Here is a 21,886-nt window from a genome sequence, read left to right as displayed (position 1 = left end):
GTACTCTGACATTAACACTTGACCTTCATGTTGTGCTTTCCACAGGGCTACATTTGAGCACAATAGCTGCACAAATAATTAGTTGGATGAATATAAAAGTAATTTAAACATTCAAGAATATTATTACCTGCACTGTTTTAAAATATAACTTACTTTGTACCGCTCTCTTGGCAGCTCTGTTGTTTCAACAATTGTATATTGTAGAAACTTATGTGACAAGTCAAACCATTTTAAGACTTTAGACATGTGGAAAGTGTCACCTGCAGCTGCACTTTGGTTTCTTCTGTATTCCAGACTTACACAGCTGAGTCCTGCTGCATAACTTCAGATCCACTTTAACAGGTTTATCATCTTGTTCACCTCTGTTGCAGTCCTCCATGTGATATGTTTTGTTTTTAACTGCAATATAAATTGTGATTGTTACCACAGCGTGTGGCGGCGTAGCAGGAACTTAGATGAAGAACTCATCCACTGGCTCCTCGTTGTTTGTGTGTGCTGACGGCCGCTCAGCTGTAGTCCTGTTCTCTACAAATGGCCCTTTGGAGGGACTTTGTCCTGCTGCCACAGTCCTGCTGCCACAGCCCTTCCTGGCTACATCTGTACATCCAGTGGAGCCCCATGTCCGGGAGGCGACCAGAGGGTGCATGTGTGTCCGAGGCAGACATTCAATCAGCTCCTTGGCCAGACTCCCAACAGCTGCAGGTCTCTCAGAGTGGAGAGTCATCAAAAGGTCCATGGAGGAAGAGCGAGCAATTATTTTGACTGCCGTGTCAGAGTGCAGTGGGACAGGGACTCCTGTGTCTACGTTGGTTTCTGGCTCCTCCTTCTCTTCCAGAAGGAGATGAGAGAGAGAACGATTGATAGAGGGGCGTAGAGGAGAGTCGGGGTGGTTGGTAGTTGAGGGCAGTGCAGGGCTGCTGCGCTGTGAGGAGTAACAGGAGCTACCTGGAGGGGTGCTACAGCAGCTTCCTGATCCCTGGCTCTCTGCTACACCAACTCCTCCATGAAGCTTCTCAAGGACAGAGTCACTGCGCGGCCTGTGGCCTGTTGACAACCAAAGACACATGGAGCAGAGTCACAAAAGTGGGCAGTTAGAAACCATTCAATTTGAGCACCCGCTCTACCAATGAGTCTTTACCGCCATGGCCCAGGGTTCAAATCAGAATCATTTGATATGAGTTCAAAACCGGTTAGATCAGCGACACATTACAATACATTTACAATACATTGACTGCAAGATAGCACATCTAAACAGTACTACGCACCTACGCAATGATTACATTCACAAAAGCTTTTGCATACAACCTCTTTGAACAAATATATAGTGAAAACAAGCTATAAAATGTAATACTTTGATAAATAGCATTTAGGACTTTGTAAGTACCTTAATTGTTGCTTAATTGATTTATCAAATTCTTAAGAGTCACCCTGAATTCATCGTAGACCCCGTGACCACAGTTTCCCCTTCTGTGTACCTACCTTGCCTGTGTGTTTGCCAGGGCAAGGGTGCCGTGAGGCTGCAGGGCGATGGGCTGTGGCCCTGTCCCGAGCTCCTGAGCTGCATTCCTCGAGGGGACACGCTGGGGCAGGTCAGGGGGAAAGCACAGGTCAGAGGTCGTTGAGGTTGAGCCGGGGTTTTCACCTGTCGCACAGAAGAACAGAAGGAGAGGGATTATGATTTACACCAGGACTACAGAGATTTAAGCGAGTTAAGTAACTTTGAGAGAATTAACATACACGCATCTTACATATGGCTACTCTGACAGCTTTGAGTTGGTTCTGTGAAAGACAGAAGCCACATGCCTCTTTGATTTCATCATCACAAAAAGAATGAAATGACAAGTATTTTTTCCACTATTATTATTTTTACTATTATTGAACTGATGCCGTTTTATCTTATGAGATTTTAATACCAGTTGAAAGCTTGATTTCTATATTCTGAGCTGATGAAGTAACCTGTTACTCTATTGTGTGAACAGGATGAATAATTCTGGCTATTTGGACAAAAAAAGTTTTTCTCAACTAAATACATTTTGTTGTGCATGTGACATTGTTTAAAAACTTAAACCTAAGATAGGATAGTGCCATCAATAAATAAGACTTGCGACACGAGGGAAGTAAAGCAGCCATTCACATATCATGATTTTGTCATCTCGACTTGCTCTCTTCTTCATTTGGTACATAAATGTATTTGGACAAATACATATAGTCTCTAGTTCTCTAAATAACAGTGTACCTGAATTGGTTCACATTAATGATCATTCCAAATTCAGAAAACATTTACTTTCCAATATGAAATCTTGTAATATGCTCTCTTCAAAATATATTTGGAACGTAAAAATTGTTCTATTATTTCTCTACTTCCAAAGACATGTTGAGTTATTTCTCATTATGAAGCAAGATATAGTACAACATCTGTTTCGATTATATTTACACAAAGTGTTTGGACAGCATCTGGTCCCAAAATGGGTTTTGTATCACATGCAAATCTTACAAAGTGTGATTTATGCCAGGTTGAATAATCATCCGTTTGTCAAACATAACATGAAACATAATTGAAAGGCAACACAAACAACTGCTGCTTTCCCTCTGAAGCAAACTTTATATTCCCTCAAGCAACCTGTCCAGCTACATATTGTGTACAAAACATCCCGTTCTATGAATAACATTTTAACAGAACAAAAATCCTTCTCTTTCGACTATATGTTGTGGGATAATTATGAAGTAAACTAATTAAAAGTATTTTTTGCACTTACCTGGAAGAGAATCTTGTTGCCATCCAGGTCTTCTGTCTGCCAGCGTGTGGTGCTTATGGGGGTACAGGGGTTGGGCAACAGAGGGACTAACTGGCCAATTTCTTCCACACTGAACTGCAGCACAGCAGAGCTGCATGGCTCCACCCGAGAGCCTGGTGACAACTGTTTTAAAGCCAGCTGCAGGCACAGCCCGGGCTCTGTGTGGAAAACAAGCGATTATGTGTCACTTTTGCTCATTTGCTTTTCTTTTTATTATGATAAAAAAAGCTCAACCTTAAAGCTCGGCTTGTTGATGTGAATAGCATATATTTTGTGTTGCTTTAAACACTTTAAAAATAAAAAAAGCAACGGTTTTAAGACGTACCCGTGTGGAGAGTGAACCAACAGAAGCCCGTCTTCTGCTCCTCTGCCTGTCGCTGCAGCACTGTCTCATAGAGCCGCACAGCATCCTCGTAGTTGTCGTATCCACTGTACAGTGTCACACGTAGTATTTCCCCTCCACAGTGGACTGGTCGAACCCCCCACACAGGCATGCCTGCACCCAAACTATAGAAATCTCTGCTGGGCAGGAGGTAGGGCCGCAACATGGCATTGGAGGGGGAGCTGCTGGAGGTAATGTAGACTCCTCCAGTTCGGCTGCCACCGGTCTCGGTGTGGTGGTACTGCCAGGGTGGACGCTGAAAGAAGTCCAGCACTTTGAGGATTCGCTCCTCTCCATAGGCCTCATGGAGGAAGAAGGTGATGGCCAGAGAAGGGTAGCCTGAGACATATTTGTAAAAGAGTTATTCTCAATCAAGCTAAAAATAGAAACAGATGCAGATTCTAGCCTGGTTGTGGGATTGCATGTTTACTCCATATACAGAGTAAATGTAGTATTGAGTTAAGAGTACAATATTTGAGGAGGTTGTCTTGTTCTTACATGTGGAAATGATTATTTTCATATTTACAGATAGAAATACACCAACACAATGTGCAAAGAGGTTGAATGGGCACAAAAGAGTTTGGTATCAATATGAATTAAATACTTGAGACCCGACTTATATAACAAGATTTAAGTATAACAAATGCAGTGAGGATTTTTACCTGCCACAGAACAGAGGCTGGGGTAACTGCTGAATGGGGAGGCCCTCTCTGACACATGGAAGATGCAGAGACTTGGGCAGAGCCAGCGCAGTAGGCGATCCAGAGAGTGCTGCAACAGCAGCGAGTCTCCAGGGTTGGCCAGCAGATGTAAGTTCATTAGCAAGAGCTGCTGCTGTGGCCGCTGCTGCTTGACCCGAGTGGTCATGAACTGAACTAGGGTTACACGCACACACACGCACACACACGCACGCACACACACACACACACACACACACACACACACACACACACACACACACACACACACACACACACACAATTTAGTCAGGTGCAAACTTGCAAGTGCTAAAACCAGGAAGCACAGATGTTTAAGCAGAAACCATAATAAATGTCTAGTAGTTGAAGGTTTCACATATCAAGATTAGTTTCCTTGTGACTACCTTTCCAACATTATACAACGAAATTGACGAGCTGAGTCATACTCATCACATTACAACTGTCAAATTTAAGAAGATCTTTAGTGGTTTAGTGTTTAGTTTAGTGCCAAAACAATCACTGTGTTTGGAAATGGAGAGGTCATTATTGTAGCGTGTCTCAACATCACTAGTAGACTATAAACTGTAGACTCCTTCTACTCCACAGTTAAGTGTTTTTCCTCTTTTTTTTGCATACTATTTAGTAATTACCCATATTGGAAATGTGATATAACATATGTATAAGCTGATGGTGGCATGAAGTTTGAAATACATGGGCAGGTAGAGTCTAAATAAATATCAAATTGCATCACAGGACGTCTAGGATTTGGGGTTGTTGGAGCTTGACTCATATTAATGACTGAAAATCATGATCCCTTGGCCTCTGCTGTATCCATTTTTACAATGCTTATTTTAAATCTGTCCCTTGTGAGTCTCCTAACTTTAAAAAAGCACAACGAAACGAACCTACATGTACAACAGTGCCTCTTAAACTTATGTATGAGTGAACAAATACTTACTGCTAGATGACGACATCCTGCTGCAGTCAGATCTGAATAAGAAGACACAAAAAGTACACAACTGATTACGGTTTACATTAGCTGGGGGGAGGAGAGGGGCAACAATCTGTCTCCATCTTGTGGTGGTTGGTTTGGAAACGAGCCCCTTTTGGTCACCATGACAACACTTTTTATGTTGTTAGCTAACATAAGCGTGAAAAGCTCATTTAAGAGGACAACAGTTATAAACACCTGTCGTGAAGTGCCAAGAGGTTAAAACCCCAGTTTTAGTTTGAAATGAAACCCCCCTATTCAAGAGTTACTGTCAGAGTTTCCATGGAGGCTCCGGGGGGCTCGCGGACGTTAGCTCGCGCTGAAACGAACGCGTTGGACTCACTCGGCAGTTTCCGCTCCGGACTCCACGTTTTCATCGTCGGGTCTCTTTCGGCAGCTCCTCGGGACGTCGTCCGGAGGCGACACTTTCTTTCAGGGTCGGTCGAGACATCCAGCACGGAGAGTTTATTTAGCGGCGTCTGCAGCAGCGGACTGAGGGCTAAAAGCCCCAACAAGAAAGAAAAAAAGAAAAAAAGGGGGGACTCTTTTGCTGGGACGCTGACGTCACCGGGCAACCGTACACCGTTATGTTAAAAAATAAAACAAATATTTCGTGGGAGACAACTAAAAACTGCAAAATGAATGCATGCTGGACTATATATTTAGGAGGCGGAAAGTCTGGGCGAAAGCGACAAGTAAAATGTGTGCCCCTGTAATAGTATGGAGCAGATGGCGTGCGTCTAACGATACGGGAAGACAAAGGGCAGACCAGACGGGCTGGACGGATTTAAAAGTGCAGGGGACGTATGGAGGGGAGGCTCTAAACCCTGCACATTAAATACGTTGTTTGTTAATACCCTGTTAAGAGCATTAAACTCGCTTTTGGGGCACACCACGTTTTGACACGATCCGTGAAAGACATGCACTCACTCACCAGCCAGTTTATAAATCATAACAAGCAGACAGTCCCAATAAAACACGCCGTACCTTAATGCAATGGTTCCCAAACTTTTTCTGTCAAGCCCCCCTTTGATGATATAGGAACATTGTAAGCCCTCCCACCCCAAACGGGTCTAGCTTCTTTATTTTTGAATTAATTGCACTTTAGTATATAAACTCTATACAATATTTGTATTTTGGCCTCCGCCCCCTCTCTGATCGGGTCTTTGGACTTTCACAACGAGGACTGTGATGTCACAGTGACGTCATCAGCTCTAAACCATGAGAGTTTGAGCTCTGTTCCATGACGTCATGATCAGAATCAGAACTGTTTCTTGTTGGAATGCCGTTACACTTTTTCACGTTTAAAATATTGACAAAGCTTCAACATTGAACTAATTTAGTTAGAGAGCAGTCCTTTCAGAGAACGTATAATTAAGTCATTGTATTTATTACGGTTACCATAGGTCTTAAATATTCTAAATTTTATAGCAATCTATTGTAATTATTGATTATTTATTGTTGAGGGATAATTCAACAACCGTAATCTTTTTACACAGGCGACAAGTGCTGTCAACCCTAAAAGGGACACTCTTTCAAAGGGAACACCTCTTATCTTTGAGTTTGAGGTGATACTGTGTTACTGAAAATTGTTTTAATATTTTCTAAATTTTCTAAACTAAAATGTGTGTCACATCCTAATAGATCTCTGTCACGCACCTTTCCCTGTAGGTGACCAATCATGATTTGCAGAGTTATGTTAGAGGGGGTTAACCACGTAAAACAAGCTTTTAGAAAAAATGATAAGCCCATCTTTACACAAAATATACCGTATATGTAGTGGGGACTCGAAGGGCATCAAAATGTTTAAATCCTGACTTGTTATGAGATGTTATTTTATCCTACATCACAGTAAAATAGTTTATTGCATGTCATTTTTGTTTAGTTCGAGCAGTTTGTCTTTTCCTGTCGATTAAGACCAGCTAGTCAGTTTTTGCCATAGAAATGGCAGTTATGAAATAAAAGAAATTACCTAAAATAAACTGAAAAGGCAGGACATTATTTTTTTTAACAGTTTCATGGGTAAATTCCACATTTTGTAAATCAATTTATATTGATTATATATATATATATTTTTTAGAATGGTGTAAATTCCACTTAACGGTCATTTTAAAGGCTGCAGTTTGTGGCGCTTGTGTAGTTTCTAAAATTGTGTACACTCATATAGGATAGATATAGAAAACTCCTCTCATTATAGGATAATACATTCAACACTTAGTACAGCCTCCAAACAGAACATACAGTCGACGCTACACCTCTCAAACAGTTTCAATAAAACTACACATTTTAACCGAGTTAAATTTTCTTGAAAGAAAAAGTTGCATTTCCATCTCAAAATACTGTAGTAAACAATGCACTTCAGAGACCTACAAAGTCCCTTGTGAACCCTAAACTAAGTGTTAATTATGGTTAGAGAGGCAAGTACTTAATGTTGCCAAGGCCTTCACGGGAAAAATGTAAAAGGAAAAAAAGAAAAACCCTCCCCCTTCATTTTTTATTCTACATTTACTATGATGAAAACAAGGCCCTGTACATTCCACCTTTGCAGTGAGTACAATAATTATTTTACAATTTGTACACATTAGAACATGGTGCTAGACTGGCTCCACCCGTCCGAAAATGCAAAAAATCTCTTTGAAAGCTGCACCACAAGGAATCTTCCATTCAAAGAGAGGAGAGTTTTTTTTGGCCGATCATACAGCAGGCCTGAAGTGAAAAATGTGTCATGAGAGACCAAACACCATTTATGGAGCTTTTACGTGTCTTATTCCCCTGATTGATCCCTTAGAGAAAAGCATAATGTGAAGGTACAGCTCTTGATCTCTCTAACCAACAGTACAGACCTAGCCCAAATATGGAAAATTGCATTAAATATAGGTGCACTTAATTCTTATCCGACATTAAAACAACCTAATAAAAACAGATTTTGAACATAAATTAAGCACTTTTCATGTTTTCTCCAGTACTCAAAATGGCATTTACTGCTGTTGCAAACCAGGTCTGTACCAGTTAACATTTTGTTCACTTCTTTAAATTTTAAATCCCCTAGAAGGTAAAGGCCAAGAGTGTCGGTTCACACGTACAGCCATCAATGTGCCACAAAAAAACAAACATAACACATTGACATCAACATTTAAAACAGGGGAGTGAATTCAAATGTTTTCTTGGTCTCCATGTAGCTGCATGTTTGCTCTAACATGTTTACGCTTGTTCTCAACACCACGTAGTTACTTGGCAAACAGGCTCACCCAATTCTCTCCAAAGGCCACAAGAAACATGATTTTGTACAAAACTAGATCCCCTCCTTTCATTTCTCTCAGCAGAAGAACTCTAATATTGCTAGAAAACTTCCCCATCTTTTGCACTCGTTACACATTTTTATGGAAGAAAAGTTAAGCTTCCCAGTGTTTCCCAGAATCAATGATGAAAGCACTTCCAAGTTCATTCAAACGCATAGCAGTCCACAAAAAACAAGGCTCTCAGTTTCTCGCAACTCGATGTTAGCTTTCATTGAATTCACGTGTTTTATGCTACATAAGTGTACACTTTGCGGTCCTCTGGTGTTCGTGCCAAATATTCCCTCTCAATGAGTCCTTCAATGCGTTTCTTGATGACTACAGGACTAGGAAGAAATCGTGAGCGCAACTGCTGCGTGACCTGTGGAGACACAAAAAACAATAACAAATCCGTAAGTACATCATACTTTTCATCCTATGACCATCATCATCACTACTACTCATTTTATCACCATGATCATCGCCTTGTTTTACATATTTTGCTTTCCTTTTTGGTTCTTTTGCAATTTTTCAATGGCCAATACTGTGGACAAGTTGTGAATTTTTAAGCTAAGATAAAATAAGATATTCCTTTATTAGTCCCGCAGTGGGGAAATCGCAGGATTATAGCAGCAGATGGGTAAAGTGCACACAAGAGACACATAGTAAAATAAAAAACAAGTAATATAAATAAGCCGTAAAGAACCCACAATAACAATATTATATATACATACAGAATAAAATGCATAAAATGTATTTATATTGCACTAGTTGAAGTGATTAAAGTGACCAAGTGATTGAAGTGTTTTTGTGGTCTCCTGCGATCTGAGCTGGTTGTGCAGCCTGACAGCAGCCGGAAGGAAGGACTTGCGGTACCTCTCCTTCACGCACCGGGATGAATCAACCGGTGGCTGAAGGCGCTGTGTAGTGCTGCCAGGGCGTCCTGCATGGGGTTTCCTTAATGGGAAGAAACTGTGCAAATAGAAAACATGCCAATGTGGGAGCAAACGCAACCAGTTCAGCTGACTGACCTCTGCTACTAGAATATTGTGCTGCATCTTCTTTCTGGACTTCATGATCCGGACGATGGCAGCTTCGATCTCGTGCTTCCTGTCATCGTCCACTTTCTGTCGTGTCTCCTTCCTCTCGGGGTCTGACTCCCCTTGTTTAGCAGCCACTATGTGGTGCATAACAAAATGAAAATAAATGCAAAAGACAAGTACTGTGATTGAAGCCATACGTATACCTTTCCCAAATAAGTTAAATAGTTTGACTGTGAGGTGAAAGGTATTATTTTGTTCCATTTTCTGTCCAGTGTTACTGTAAGTCTTAAGAAAACATCATGATTTTGTGTACCTGTCTGGATCTTGACACGGTGAAGTTTGGAGGTAAACTGGTCATTGACTGTAAACACATGGCCATTCTCGATCTCCTTGGACTTGGGCTCCTTGGTGAGAACTCTCTGAGTGGGCTTTCCACAAGCCAGAGACTGCAGCGCTCGCACCAGCTCCCTTTCTGGGATGTCCGTCTCCTGCTGGATCTCCTACACGGTTGGAGGATCAAAATTTGTGATCACGATAAAACAGTAAGCAAAACATAATGGCGAGAAAAGCAGGAATCTGAAACTCTTAATATTTATTATTATTTCTCCTGCTGAAATGGTCCACTAAAAATCAACAGGTGCGTCGTCCTTGGCACGGTTAATTATTTTTGTCAAACTAGGGGACCATAACATACTGTTATATTGCATATGGCAGTATGGTATTAAATTGTGTACCTCAAAGATGGATTTGTCTCTGTTGTTGAAAAGCATGAGGATGGTCATCTGAAAAGTGGAGACCTGCAGAATGTGCTTCCTGGTGTTGGAGCCGGTAACCTGGGCTCCTCCCACACCAACCTCTGACCCATCATCCTTTTGATAAGTTCGGACAAAAGATCAGAATCTAAGAACACGATTCAGAATCCCCATCCACAAAAAAAAAATCATGTTTTTTGTTGTGGAAAGTCTTCAAAATAGTAGATCATAGCAGTACATTTAAAAAGTATCACATTTTGAAAATGAAAAACAGTTCTTTGAAAAACATTTTCGGACCTTTGGAAACAAAACTTTGGAAAAACGAGACTTCCCTATTGACAATGCACGGCAAACTAAGTCACCTTGTTTTATTTGTTAATTGTGCAATCACATCGCGCAATAGATTTGAATGGTATAATATAATTAATATATATATATATATATATATATATATATATATATATATATATATATATATATATATATATATATATATATAAAAATATATATAATATAATAACAGCATATAGTATTTATAAATGTCCTGATCTTACTTTTCAAGGTGGCACGTACCTTTTTGATGGTACCGTAGAAGGTGGCGTTTAGATCTGCAGAGCCCATATGGTGCTGCAGTGTGAGTTGTCTGCCGCTGTGCTTACCAAGATAAAACCTACAAGCAGAGGGAAGTCATTTCAGGTTAAGCTCTAAAAATAGCCAATGTAGCATAATTAATCAAAATGAAGTGTTAGAACTTTCTGTAACAGACCCTGGGAGACGACCATGACAATACAGCATATGATAATTATATTTCTAGAAATACACACAAGCTTATATTGTCAAGAACTGAAACAAGTTGTTACTCTGGTCAGCTTCCAATTGTAACAAAACATAATGTGACTAAGTGAGACTCTTCCTTTTGGATCACACATTTTGGAAACGCTTTTTCTAAAAACAAAATGCTGCTATGAAACCATTCACACATATCAGCAATAAACTCCTAATATACAACTGACCTTCTAAAGACTTCAAACGCATGTCGCGGTGAAGGTGGGATGTTGCACTTTGGTGTTGCTGATTGTGTTGGCCAATATCCCGTGGTCAGGACTCTCACAGTGAGATCAACCCCTCCAAGTGACACCTGAAGTTAGAAAAACACAAGACGCACAATCAAGTTTCAGTCTACGCTGAGGTAATTACATACGGAAGCTCAATGATTTTTATTGTTGCAATGAGGTTAGAAACAGGTAGGAAATAAAGACAAAAAATAACTAGCTAATGACACAAAAAAAGGTGCATCTACCGATTATCTGAAACTGATCACTGTGTTGCATCCTACCAAATTCAAAACCTCTAAATTTCACGAGACAATAATTTAGATTCATTAGGAAAAATAGGTATAATCAGGATACGCAAATAATTACTGCATGCTTCAGCAAACTACAATGACAATCAGTGACAAAGGATTTGGTGATAAAAACCCATGTAACTGAGACAGAAATAAGCACCATGTATTCCAAGGATATGGATTGTTTGGTGCATAATTGTTCTTATGTAACTGAGCAACGCAGCAATGCTCTGTTAGTCAAGCAGCCATGCACTGATTACAGGTAGCAAATTGGCTCATTATTTTTGACAGAATGAGTTGTGGCGTGCAGCTTACCCCAGTTGTCTGTAGATGTTGTCTGAACTCATCCATGGTGGTGTTGGAGATGCTCATATCCCGGAACATGCCCTCCAGTTTAGAGGTGAACTGACAGCCGCACTCAGTCTGAGCAACAGAGACCAGATAAGGATCACATTTAGTTAATCAAGTCCCTACCATAGAGGTTCATATACTGACAAAAATCCTGACAGATCACTCCATTTCTAAATTTCATAGTGATGTGAAAAATGTTACCATAAACGTTTTCTGGATTAGTCATGAAAAAATACATTTCTATAAATCATTTCAGCTTGATAAGTATCTACATACGTATTTATAGGCTGCAGGTTTTTCATTAATGTAAAATCTCATTATTTTACTCCATAGAACTTGGATATGCCTGCTCACCTTAAGCTTTGAGATCATGTTCTTCTCAGAGTCATCAGAGACACTCTTGTTGGTGAGCAGCCTGCGTGCAAGGTGCTGCTTGTAGTACCTCTCAAACACGTCCTTCTCCTGCATGAAGCGGAACAACACCATGGCCTTGTCCAGAATGGACTCCACCTCCTGCTCTGTCAACTGGACCAAAAACAAAATGATGCAGATTACATGGGATGGCCATAAATAGAGTCAATATTCTGATTAACACCATTGGATACACAGCAAGCTACTCCAGTGGGTTAAACATTACGAATGATTAGGATATTTCCTACTGATAAGAAATAATATAGCAATAGCATTACTTGTTTGGGTGGTACATGGTTTGGTATGACATAAAAACGTTTTTAGGTTGCAGTGTGGTATCAAATCCTGTATAAGCAGGACAGAAACACCTGTGTTGTGTTGTGTTCTAAAATAAGAGTATGTGTCCATCGTCACAACCTTGAAAGATATCAGTAATTCACGGGGGCCCAGTGGCCCCTACTTTGGGCGCCTTCTGACAACATATTTCGCAGACAGCCTCATCTGACAAAAAAACAAAACATTTACCTGAACCTTTATTCCCGTTTCAATCATTTACACAATGTGTTAAGAAATTACCAATGTGTAAGATAACTGAGAAAAAGTTAACGCCTAAAATTGTATTATTTGGGGAGAAAATAAAAATGTTAGGCACCAGTGCAACCAATGTAAAAGTAAATCTGACACCCTGCATTAGAGGGCTTACCCCCTTTACTCCTTTTTTCAGTTTGTCATCGATGAAGAGTGAGAGATACTCAGGCGAACGAGAGTTGAGGTTAAGGAAGTACTCAAAGTCGCCTGCAATGGTTTGCTTGAAGAGCCGGTCATTATTGAAGGATTCCTGGAGGAAACGGTCGAAACGTGACTTCAGGTCCAGCAAACCCTGCAGGAAAGGAGACAAGGATGTGGAGGATATTACGGCAGCTTGCAGTAGCTTAGCAGAGTAACTACAGCTCTAACAGTAGCTTAGCATAGTAACTTCAGCTCCAACAGTAGTTTAGCACAGTAACTACAGCTCCAACAGTAGTTTAGCACAGTAACTACAGCTCCAACAGTAGCATAGCAGAGTAACTACAGCTCCAACAGTAGCATAGCAGAGTAACTTCAGCTCTAACAGTAGCTTAGCAGAGTAACTTCAGCTCTAACAGTAGCTTAGCAGAGTAACTTCAGCTCTAACAGTAGCATAGCAGAGTAACTTCAGCTCTAACAGTAGCTTAGCAGAGTAACTACAGCTCTAACAGTAGCTACAGCAGAGGAAAGCCGGTCTCAACTGTTTTACACAAGAGCTTTAAAAACACTGAAAGAAAAAAAAACAACAAGACTTTAAAATAAAATGCCTTCTCTCTAATGGCCTGAATGACCTCACATGCTTTTTTATTACTGTTCAACGACACAGTGTGTTTGAGGGTTGTGGCCACAAACGCAAGGGGTCACAGCAGTTATGCTCTGCTGGGAGACTATGGAAGTACATTATGGTCAGAGCTCTGCACGGAATGGTGTGCAGAGCCAGTAGACATTACTCCATGACGTCTAACAAGGGCTAGGTCTCTCTCATTCACCTCAAATCTATGCAGTAGAAGGTTAAAGTGTGCATCAACAGAGCCCTTGCGACATCCGCACTACCTCCTACTCCTGCAGAAGCTAATTAATTGAAAATTTGTCAACATGTTCCTGCAGATTCACAAGACTGAGCAATAACATCCCGGCACTCTAATCTCCTGATGCCCCGTCGTCTTACCTGGATGTAGTCTACCGGGTTCTTTCCCTCTCCCTCCTCTGACACAAGGGCCTTTCCTTGCTCCCGCAGGTATGAGCTCATACACTCACACATGGTCTTCAGCCCATTGGGAACCCTGCTGAACAGCTTGTACATGCACGCCAAATCTGTGATGGATATGCATGAACACACACACACACACACACACACGCACGCACACACACACACGTTAGGAATATATTTCCACCAACTGAAAAAAAGAACTGAGTAGCTGACATCTGCTGAGAAGGAGGTGTATTTTTGTGCAGAGTAAACTAAAATACCTCAGAATACTCATTTGAAAATATTTTCTGAAGGCATCACTGAAGCTACAGCACTAATATCCCAGTTTCATCTAAATCTAATACTCAAAATTAAAATTCCTTGTATTGTTTGTGACATGAGCAAATTACGGATACAAGAAACTATACATCTCTTGCAAGTAGGGTTGGGTACCGATTTAAATATATATATTTTCTTTACACTACTCTTTTGCACGGTATATATATACTAAAAAGGTAGCACGGTACCCGCACTTAAAAACGATAAGATGTTGATGTATCGATACTATTAAAATAGCGCGGATCAGAGCACACTCTGCTCCGCTCTGTTGTCCGCCTGTATGCAGAGCCAGGCTCGAGGGGGCGGGGCTTCCAGCGCTCACACACCACACACAAGCGTGCGCACACAGAGATCGCTGCAGACACGAGCACGAGCTTTTGAACGTCCGTCCTCGGCTTTCTGGAACAAATCTCTCCCGGTTGATATTAATGATGACGTGTAGTCCAGTAAAGCAGCAGTTTGTAGAATCCGACGGTTTCTGATTTCTGTTGCACACGGTCCCCATTAGGCCACCTGATGCTTGTGTCTGTTCTTTTTTTTAAATATATATTGTTCATAGTTTGAAGTTAAAAGGTTTGAAGCTGCAGTTTGAAGACAAGTGTGTTGTATGTATTTATTTATATTTATAGTATACTTTAAAAAGGTTAATATATTGTTCAATTTGAAGAAAAAAAATTGCCGTGGCAATAAAAAAGTATCGGTTCAGGCACTGTTTAGGCACCGGTATCGTTTTAAAAGTATCGGTTTAGCACTGGTATCGGAAAAAACCCAAACGATACCCATCCCTACTTGCAAGTGACAATAACAGTTTATTAAAGAGCATTGTGTATTTTGGTTTTTCTTTTTTTGGAGTGGGGCAATACAATTTAAATAAATCACGAAAAACAAACGGCAAAGGCGTGAAGCATAAGCAGCAAAGGACTGCAGCCCTCTTACCGTCTGTCTTGCCGTTTTTGAGCATGTGGACCAAGCCAGAGTTCTCCATCTCTACGATCGTCTTCATGTGTTTGGAGATGAGCTCACGTTCCACCACCTTGACAATGGGCTCTTCTGTAGATTTATCCAGGCAGTGCATCACCCGCTCAATCTCCTCATTGATTCTGGCTTCCACCTTCTTTATGTACACACTGGCACTGTTTTCTGCAAGGAACTTTTGGCTCTCCATCTAAGTGTAGAAAAACATTTTGTCTTTTCAAACTCCTGCATTTCATTTATATGGATCCAGAAAAGGAAGATGTAGCCAAAATAATTGGGATCCAAATAAAAGATCAAATATGAAGTGTCAGGAGGATTATGTTTTCTCACAAACCTGGAAGAATTCTGCAGACATTTCTAAGAACGGTGCCTCAAAGTCTTCCTCATAAACAGATCTCCCTTCAAGGCCGAGGATCATCAACATTTGGCAGGCATTTCTAATGGCCCCCCTAGTGGAGAAAAAGAGGCAAACCAAAAGTTGAAGGCACAATCAGAAATGACAAACAAAATAAATACAATATTATAAAAAGGTATAAGTTTCCTAAAAAAAGGAAATGGAATTAATTAAAATAGACTGATCATACATCATCATTAACTATGACCCACTAGACGTGTGATGTATCTGCATCAACAAAGACACTGTCCTCTGCTTGCATTTTCTCTTTTCTTCTAATTTTGCTGCGTTTAGGACATTTCTGGGTGTCAGCAAAGACGTGGATGTCTAACCCCCAGCAAATAACAGCATGCAGGGTATGCAGCCTGTTCTCATTCCCAGGTCGTCACATGCCTCTGCTGTCACGCCCCTCGGAGTCTGATGTGGAGGCATAAGGCAGCCTTAGCGGCGGTATTTTCACTCTGTGTATATTTGTGCTTCAATGTTTCTCCTGCTTTTCTTCTTTCTATTGGTGCGTCAGTTAGTCACTGAACATTCTTTATACACTGCTCATACTTTGCATTTTTGCACTTTCTTTGTTTTATTTCCTAAATTATTAAGCTTTACTGTTTTGTTTGATAGAGATAGATATATATATATATATATATATATATATATATATATATATATATATATATATATATATATATATATATATATATATATACACACACATACATACACATACATATATAGAGTATTTTGCATTTCTGATATAATTTGTGATATCTTTTTTTATTTAATCTGATATTTTTATTTTTTGTGTCTCTTATGTAAGTTGCTTGCTACTGTCTATCTATCTATCTATCTATCTGTCTGTCTGTCTGTCCATGACACACATCAAGCAGAGTGTTTACAAACAGCAGCTGACCATGCTACATAGTGTGTGTATGTATGTGGGTACATAAATAAGACAACAAACAAAACAACATTTCTGGATGCTCATTATGGCTGTTAACGCCGCATTAGGCTCAGAGAAATCCATGTTTTATAATGCCAATGGCTGTTTCAATGAAAGTAAGTATCATCGTAGCAAATGTACTTGATAACTCTTACCGTTTAATTATCAGAGTAAATATTAAGGATGTGGATTCCATTTGCTTCCCATTTTATGTGCAACTGAAATTTAAATCAACTTGTAAACATAACTAGCAATAAGTTAGGCTGTCATGCTATCAAGCCTGTCTGCGAGTCTTCGGCTACCTGTCCACCACCTCCCCTTTCCTCTCGCGTGCGATCATGTCCAGCAGGGTCTGTCGGAGGTGGTCTCTGATGCAGCCATAACGAACAACTTGATCCCTAAAGATGATAAGACCCAGGTTGTAGACATTCTCTACATTGTTCTGCTGTACGTACACCCGATCCTGTGAGACAAACACACAAAAAGAACAACATTCAATATATGCGTCTTTCCCTCAAAATTAAACAACGCTAAATGCGTTTCTGTGTCATCCCTTAAAGTGGGTTTAAGCTCAACTGTTGTTTAATTGAATATAAACAATGAATACATGCACTTTAAAACTGTTTCAGGTTCATTTTCAAATACATGTGCTTCTGTGTCGATATGGACAGAAATATAAATCAGTGTATGCAACAACAGTCGTGCATAGGCATGTTCTATGAAAGAGGAAAGCCTCTTCAGTTTGTTTGAACACAGGTTAATCATGTCACAGGTTGCCATTTGTCATAAATCGGAAGGCATTATGCCAATGTTACAGTTGCTGACGCAATCACAAAAGTCTTATTTTACTGTGTCTATCACAATAGTTAAGAGTAAGAACCAATACTTAAGTATTTTATAGAATAAAAGGCAAATTGTAGAGCATGCATTGTTGTTTGTATAGTTATATCTCAGCCAATAACTGTTTTGCAGTGTGGTATCAAATCCTGTATAAATAAGCAGGACAGACACATCTTTGTTATGTCCTAAAATAAGAGTATGTGTTCATTAAAGCAGGTCTTCAGAGTGTTGCCAAAACTCTGTCAAGTGTGACTAAACATTTTCATTGGTTGCACGGGTCGGCCTGACATTTGGCAGGTGTGTCTCTGTTTGTGTGTGTGTGTGAAACTGCACTTTATTCTCCTCCTCGAGCATCGTCACAACCTTGAAAGATATCAGTAATTCCTACATTAAATCTCCAGAGATATTTTCTAAAAGGATCAGTATGATCAGTCTTCACTTTTAGAAGTCTGTTGTGTTCTCTTCACTGATGTGTGATATTATAAGGGCTGTGTAAACGTGTTTAATGAGAATCCCGGGAAACATCAGTGACTTACCATGTACATCAGGATGTCTCTGATCATCACCATCGCCGTTTGATGGTCATTCCAGGCCTGATTTAGGGTCTGAAGGAAGTTATTGTTTAGGGAGTTAAGGACGTCTTCTCGTACCTTTGGGGGAAACAAACACATGAATTAGGTGCACATACTCCACCAAGGTCTGCAGTGTTTTTGATGACAAAGCCTGACCAAGGGTAAACAAGTTGAAAACTCCTTGGCGAAGAGAGAAAATGCTCTTGTATGAGGCTGACACTTAGTTTTGTGATTTCTTGTTGATGCAGTCTTTTAATGCGACTCTACTTTACTTCCTCTGTCATACCGTTTCTCCACTAGTCAGGCATACAACAGCTTGACAATAGTCAAACTGCAGTGTGACTCAGCATTGCAAAAGTCTCTGTAGAGTAAGATTCTTCAGGGCACACCGACCTCCTCGTTTTCTCCCTCCAGACAGATGATGAATGATCACCTCTGCTCTTATAATACACATGATCAACCCTCACAGACTCCCTAACTTATTTTTATTCACAGCCAGATAAAATGTTGAGGTGCAAGGTGGAAGCAAACCCATCAATCTGAATATGCCTTTCAATCATCGACTTATTATGCACACTCATAATTTACTCATTAAACATATAATTATGAGGTCTTTATTGTTGCTTGGTGCCGATGAGATTAACATTACGTTAATCTGTTCTGAAATTGATCAATGCTGCTGGTCCATCGTATTATTTAATGCCTATTTTATAGCATGTGCGTATATTCAACTATTGTTTAATGAATGTTATATACAAGTTAACATTAAGTCTCCACAGCTGTCTCAATCCAGTGCATTAACACACTTTTTGGTTATTATCTTAGTACATACGCCAAAACATTGCACATTTTTGGGATATGAAAACCTGGCAAATTTGATTATGATATTAATTATGTGATATTTAGAATATCTAGATAAAATTATAGGAATTATATCCGTTGGCTACAAAATTCACCTGCCGTTCTGGCCGCCTGGTCTGCTCAGCAGCAATTTGAGCCGAGAGTGTCATTGTTCAAAGAAATGCATCATCCCCTAATGAAGACATCATTCTTAATGCAATTATTAGGCCTAAGATCATTTATGAAATCAAACTCTAAGTCGAGTGACTGTCTCATAGGAACGGGTTTAGAGTATATCTTAAAAGTTGAGATATAAAAGAAAATGATTATCTTAGAGTTCTTTCAATTATTCAGTTGGTCGGTTTTTAGTCTGCATGCAAACCATTACTTTCGTCTTTCTTTGAAAGGGATATCTGGATAATTATTAGATCATAAAAAACACACTCAGGTGTCGGCTCTCTCGACTTTGAATTGCCACAAGTAGACATTCCTTGACTGACACTTCACTGAACCTGCCAAGTTGAGCATGTACATTCAATTAAGCTGTTAAACCACCTGGCTGCTGTTCAACAGCAGGCTGCTGAAATATTGCTCATTGGGTATCTATTCACAAGCATTCACTACTGATTTCATTGCCAAGCACAATTTGTTACTAATTATGTGCAACACAAAAACAAATGACAGCCTGGGAAAACATTCACTGAAAGAGAGTCTAATACATCAGCAGGGATTTGAAAACATATTAACTCTTACTTTCAGAATCGGCATTGGACTGCCATGACTTGCATTATTATCCACTTGCATTTTATTATTTTTACAAACTACTGTATTTAACAATCCAATGGATTTCTTCACAAGTCAAAACTAGCTTCATGAAAGGTTAGCAGACGGAGGACCAGCCTTGAGCCACTGAAAACCCAACACAGCATTACAACTCAAGGATCCACAAATCAAGGCACTTTCTAGCCAGTCAGAGAAACGGGAAATCTCCCATTTCACAAGACAAGAGTAGCAACCTCTGAAATTGTATTCCCCAACTTCCTTACAAGGCTGGTTGGGAACGGTAATGGCTCACGTTTTCTGGCATTACCGTAGTTTTGCAAGGATGACATGCAGGCTAAGCAGGATTATGAATCTAAATATGAAGCCTATGACTTTGTTTAGCAAAGGTAGGCTACGAAAAAGAGGCTTTGACTTTAATTCCATGTTTCAATCCAAAACAGATTCATATTTGACTTTACCCATTACTGTGGTATTTATCCACATGCCAATTATCTTTATGACTCAAACTGTGAGTATATAAACTATAATTTCAGCATTTCTAAATAGAGATCTTGTCTTAGATTTTCCCGGCATCATCTCATAGTAAAGACAAGTGTGTACCGATAATTATCTATTGCACACTTGAGTGAAATGGCAGTCGCAAATATTTTAAACAAAAGTAGGTGTATAAAACACATTTTAGTACATTTTGCAATCAATGTCTCATCACTTGACTTCAAGTGTCTGACAAATTAACCAAGATGGAGAGATGCACCTCTCTGTGCGTTATAATTTCCTATGATTTAGTAAAGAAGCACATTTGCTTGCTGAAGATAAGGATTTTCAGGGAGTTTGTAGAACTAACTGTGTTTACAACCCGAGTAATTACCTTGTCCGTGTAATCTCAAAATCTAAAATATCATCTTGCCTGATGTTTTGCAAATACATGCAATCTGTGGAACTCTTACTTTGTTAATAAGGTGTTCGGTGACGACCTCCCGCAGGCCCGTGTACAGCTTCTCTCCGTGTTTGTGAAGCACCATCGTGTACGCGTTCCTGTACAGTTCCTCGAAACTCAGGCCGCTGTTGTTCTTCCTCTGAATCTCCTGGATGGCATTCTTCAGAAGGTCCCAGATATTGTTGACATACTTCTCATCCATGGTCATCTACAAAAGGAAGCCAGTGATGGGTTCAACTGGGACGACTCATGTGAGAAGACCAATACTTAGAACCAACGACCTTGCTCCTAATTAAAGCAGCACAATGCAGATAGACTCCCACCTCTGTGTAGTATAGTTGTAGATGTAACATTAATGGGATATATGCCAATATCTATACACTATGAGAAGGCCGTTTCATCATAAAGATTAGTCAGTTAGGATTAAATATTTACTCGACTGAGGTTCTGTATTAGCGCATCCACTAACTCCAAACATTTGTAGATGAGGCTGTACAGTCCTTATTCGCTACTTATGCACACTAAAACATAGTGTACTTTTTTTTTTTAATTAGATTTAAAAGCTGGTATTTGCCAATGGATAGGAAATGCAGGAGCATGATTTTTTGCCAGCCACTACACACAGTGTGTACAACATTATTTCAGCACTGTAGTAAGCTGTGGTGCATCATTATAATTAGAAATAAGATTTTTAGATATGACCAAAAGGAGAAAAAATGTATATGGGCAACAGCGAGTGAGGAGGAACAATGTGTTCTCCTCCTCAGCAGACAAGCCCAAACACATGCATGTCTGGATGCTACTCTCCCAAAAAAACTGTCAGGACTCGGGCACATTCAACATGGGTCTCCAAAAGGTCTTCAGTACCAACACAATTATCTATGTGGCCACTGTCACTTGCGCACACATTGCCATTACTCCTCTACTTATAGAGGAGTAACAAACCAAGTATCTGGTTGATGAACAGCCTCACTCAGCCAGTCACAGATGGACTGTTATTTCAATTTAAGCAGAATGAGGTCAGTTCATAAATGAGGTCTAACAGTGACTTGCAGACAAAGGGAGTGCCAGGTGGACGGCGAGAAGAATCCTAAAATCACAATTTTGACACTGAATTAACGACAGAAACCAGACGTGACCCAGTCATGAATGCAATCTAAAGCCAACGCTAGGTTACCAGGTTTGTTTTGTAAGCTTCCTCCTACAGCTGTGGTAACGTCGCTGTTTTGATCTGGCACACAGTTGGGAATCTAGCTGACATTTTTATTGCACTAAAGTCAGTCACATGTAGAGCTCAGGTGGGAAAGACGTCATGCATTTGATAAAGAAAGCTCCCCGCAAAAAAACAGTCAAAACAACAAGTGTCAAGAGTCAGTGCTAAAGTTAGCATCGGCTGTGTCGACAGATCCAATCTGCTAGCTAACGTTTGGGGAGTTGAGAGGCAGTTACACGTTAAAGACAATGCAC

General features: G+C 40.1%; 2 protein-coding genes across 2 annotated transcripts; both read right to left on the bottom strand.

Annotated features, from left to right (window-relative positions):
• Window positions 1-451: 451 nt before the first annotated feature.
• Window positions 452-4,044, bottom strand: fam124b (family with sequence similarity 124B; the record flags this gene model as incomplete). Its single annotated transcript, XM_079225450.1, has 5 exons — window positions 452-1,044; window positions 1,480-1,642; window positions 2,757-2,953; window positions 3,121-3,516; window positions 3,840-4,044. The coding sequence occupies 5 exons, from the start codon at window positions 4,042-4,044 to the stop codon at window positions 452-454; spliced, it is 1,554 nt and encodes a 517-aa protein (XP_079081576.1).
• A 3,070-nt stretch (window positions 4,045-7,114) lies between these two features.
• Window positions 7,115-20,627, bottom strand: cul3b (cullin 3b; the record flags this gene model as incomplete). The annotated part of the gene is made up of 15 exons (XM_079225084.1): window positions 7,115-8,523; window positions 9,173-9,318; window positions 9,498-9,684; window positions 9,919-10,053; window positions 10,510-10,606; window positions 10,950-11,074; window positions 11,597-11,704; window positions 11,987-12,157; window positions 12,747-12,923; window positions 13,779-13,924; window positions 15,075-15,303; window positions 15,448-15,562; window positions 16,750-16,910; window positions 17,824-17,937; window positions 20,430-20,627. 15 exons carry the CDS (start codon window positions 20,625-20,627, stop codon window positions 8,392-8,394), a joined length of 2,241 nt encoding a protein of 746 aa, XP_079081210.1. The 3' UTR covers window positions 7,115-8,391.
• Window positions 20,628-21,886: the final 1,259 nt, after the last annotated feature.

The sequence above is a fragment of the Taurulus bubalis genome (assembly GCF_910589615.1).
Source record: "Taurulus bubalis genome assembly, chromosome: 10".
Taxonomy (NCBI): Eukaryota; Metazoa; Chordata; class Actinopteri; order Perciformes; family Cottidae; genus Taurulus; species Taurulus bubalis.
This window is presented reverse-complemented; position numbering and strand designations above follow the sequence as displayed.